The following is a 2,919-nucleotide window of genomic DNA, read 5'->3' as shown; positions in this document are numbered from 1 at the left end:
GCATTGATAAGAACGTGTATAAGACTTCATTATTACACAGCATTTTCACAGACATGACTTCATTTGATCCTGACAACATTCCTCTGGGGTAGGCAGTGCAAGTGTTTATTGTCCCCATTTCACAGATGGAAAAACTGAGGCCCCAAGCAGACCTGCCACCTATTTGAGTGGGTGGTTGATGGCAGAAGCTCAGATCTGCTTCGCAGGCCAGGGATCTTCCTACTTTTTCCGTAACTCCAGAGGGATTCTGATACTTCTGCTCCCCTGAGACCCCGGGGTCCCTCCCAGATGCTGGCAGCCGGCTCTCAGTCTTTAATCACTGGGGCTAGTTAACCAACACCCATTTAATTAGGCCTGGGAATTCTCCATTGCCAGTCCCAGGTTCTAGGGTGCCATGGCCCAGGGTCTTATTCAGGAGAGAGCCATGTACCAGAAGGGGAATGGGTCCCAGGCTCATTCTGGTGAGGGAAATAAGTTTGGGGGGGCTGAAGATTTGGGGATCTGGGGCCCGAGGGAGAAAAGCAAGACCTGCAGGAAGGTCATGTCGGGCTTGGATGCCTGGGTCCCCCCTCCCCACACCCCAGAGGAGCTGGGGGAGCCAGACTGTCTCAGGGAGCTGCCCAGGCCTGTGGGGCCTGCCCTGTCCCAGGGAACAATCCCCCAGGGGAGGGTTGGGGCTTCAATTAGCTGGGCATCGTGGGTGGAACCCCAGCAGGAGGCACCCAGCTGCCCTGCCATGCTGCTAGCTCTGGGCTGGGTGTACCAGTCAGGTTAGTGTGGGGGTTGGAGGACTGGGGAAGGGAGCAGTTCCAGGGTTGGGGGGAAGCCCTTGGGTCCTTTCCTGTGCCCCCGACTTTGTTCACAAGTTTAGCTGCTAGATCGAAACCCCCCGAAGGCCAGCATCTGATGGGAAGAGATCTGCAAAGGGAGGCTGGGAAGGGGCAGACACTGATCTCCCAGGCCTCCCCCAAGGGAGAAGAGGCCAGCTCCCGTTCTTGTGGCCCACAGGAGCATGGCTCTGGAGGCCGGCTGGTCTTTATTTTATAAATGAAGAGCTGGGGGCGGAGCATCGGACGACTCGTCCACTGCCACAAAATTAGCGAGTGGGAGGAAACTGGAGTCAGATCTGGGCTCCAAATCCAGCATCATCCCTCCGTGGGGCTGCCTCTAGGGATTTGAACCCAGAACCTCTGGACTCCACATTGTATCCTCTAGGACTGACTGCCTTTAGAGAAAAGCCAGTGTGGAGGTCCTGGGGCCAGCACCCCGCGTGCTTCTCAGCAGAGCTGCCCGGGGCTGGGAGTGGGGTCTCGAGACTCTCCCCTCCCTAAGGCAAGTTCTTTTACTCGAACCCCAGGGCTGTCCCCTCTAGGTGACGTGGTACTGGGCAGACTCCCCCTAGGAGCCTAGAGCCGGGAGCCTCTGCACCTGCAGGGGACGCTGAGTCTACCCGTGTGTCTGGGAAGGTATTCACACGTGAGTCCGCACAGGCGTGCGGCTCGGCCAGAGACTGTGTTCATACATGCTCCGGTGCCTACACGCGGGCTAGTCCTGTGGCGCTGAAAAAGGTCATGGGAATCCCTGTTGGTCATCACGTGAAGAAGGAGCCCTGCAGTGCCTGAGCAGCCACATGCCTGCCGCCCCAGGACCCGGCAACGTGGCTCTGCCCCTGGAACCGGGACCCAGGAGTCCGAGCTCCTTCCTTCCCTGGGGAAGAACTTTCGGCCCGGGCAGGGGCCAGTGGACTTGTCCAAGGTCATTCGGCAAGTTAGAATCAGCCCGGGACTAGGCGCCAGGCCTCTGGACTTCCGTCCCAGCTGGCCTTGGATCACCGGGTCCATCTTCTCCCGGCACACGGAGATAGCGCACAGGTCCCCTCCCTCCCCTCCACAGGGACACACCCTCCCACGCACGCACACACGGCTCCCTCCCCACTAGACACGGAGCCGGGCAGGCATCCACCCTTCTCATACACACGCATATACAAACCCACGCCCCGGTCTCATCTGTGTCCACACCCGCCTCCCCGCACAGACACATCCACATCCACACGCTGGAACAACGCAAGCCCCAACACACCCCAGTGCCCATCCCCACCTGCCTGCCTGCCTGCCTGCCGTGGACCCACCCACGAACAGCCGGCCGGGCGCAGACCCAGCGGCCAGACAGGCCTCCTTTGTGTGTGGAGTTCAGGTGCGCCCAGGAGCCGCACAATAGAGGCCTGTCTGTCAGTCTGTCTAGGGCTCAGCTGCGGGGGGAGACGTGGAGGCGGGGTCTTCTAGGGGGGGGGGCCAGGAACCAGAGAGCGCCTCCCCAGGTCCGCACCCCCGCTCCGCTGCACCCCCAGCGTAGGGGAGACCCGGAGGACTTCCCCCTCAGACACGCCCCCCGCCACACGCCCACAGGGACGCTGAGCCCTGAGTCGGGAGCCCACATCCCGGCAGCCCAGGAGGGAGAGAAGGGGCTCGGCCGCCTGGGTCCGGGAGAGGGCGCGGGCGGGGGGCGGGGCATACCTGAGGCCCGGCCCCTGGGGCGGGGCGGCAGCGGCCGCGGCGGGGCGGAGAGGGGGAGGAGGGTTGGTGGGGGGGGAAACGTTGCTGCTGCTGCTGCTGCTGCTGCACCTGGAGCCCGGAGCCCGGAGCCCGGCAGCTGCGGCGGCGGCGGCGGCGGCGGCGGCTCGGCCCGGTGCTAGCCCAGCGGAGAGGAGCCGAGGCCTGCCCGGCTCGGACCGGCTCGGCCCAGCTCGGCCCGGGCAGAGCAGGCAGCGCATCCCCGGCGCCGTCATGGTGGAGGCGGCGCCCGCCGGCCCCGGGCCGCTGCGGAAAACCTTCCTGGTGCCCGAGATCAAGCCACTGGATCAGTACGACTTCCCGCGGGCCAAGACGGCAGCCAGCCTGGCCTGGGTGCTGCGGGCCGCCT

General features: G+C 63.7%; 1 protein-coding gene across 1 annotated transcript in view; it reads left to right on the top strand.

Annotated features, from left to right (window-relative positions):
* The first annotated feature begins 2,783 nt into the window (after positions 1-2,783).
* CAMSAP3 (calmodulin regulated spectrin associated protein family member 3) overlaps positions 2,784-2,919 on the top strand; it is a 24,466-nt gene continuing 24,330 nt past the window's right edge. Inside the window, exon 1 of the mRNA XM_044672941.1 lies at positions 2,784-2,915. Within this exon, the coding sequence (XP_044528876.1) occupies positions 2,784-2,915 (132 nt within the window). The remainder of the gene's footprint in view (positions 2,916-2,919) is intronic.

The sequence above is a fragment of the Gracilinanus agilis genome, chromosome 1 (genome assembly GCF_016433145.1).
Source record: "Gracilinanus agilis isolate LMUSP501 chromosome 1, AgileGrace, whole genome shotgun sequence".
NCBI classification, from domain to species: Eukaryota; Metazoa; Chordata; class Mammalia; order Didelphimorphia; family Didelphidae; genus Gracilinanus; species Gracilinanus agilis.
This window is presented reverse-complemented; position numbering and strand designations above follow the sequence as displayed.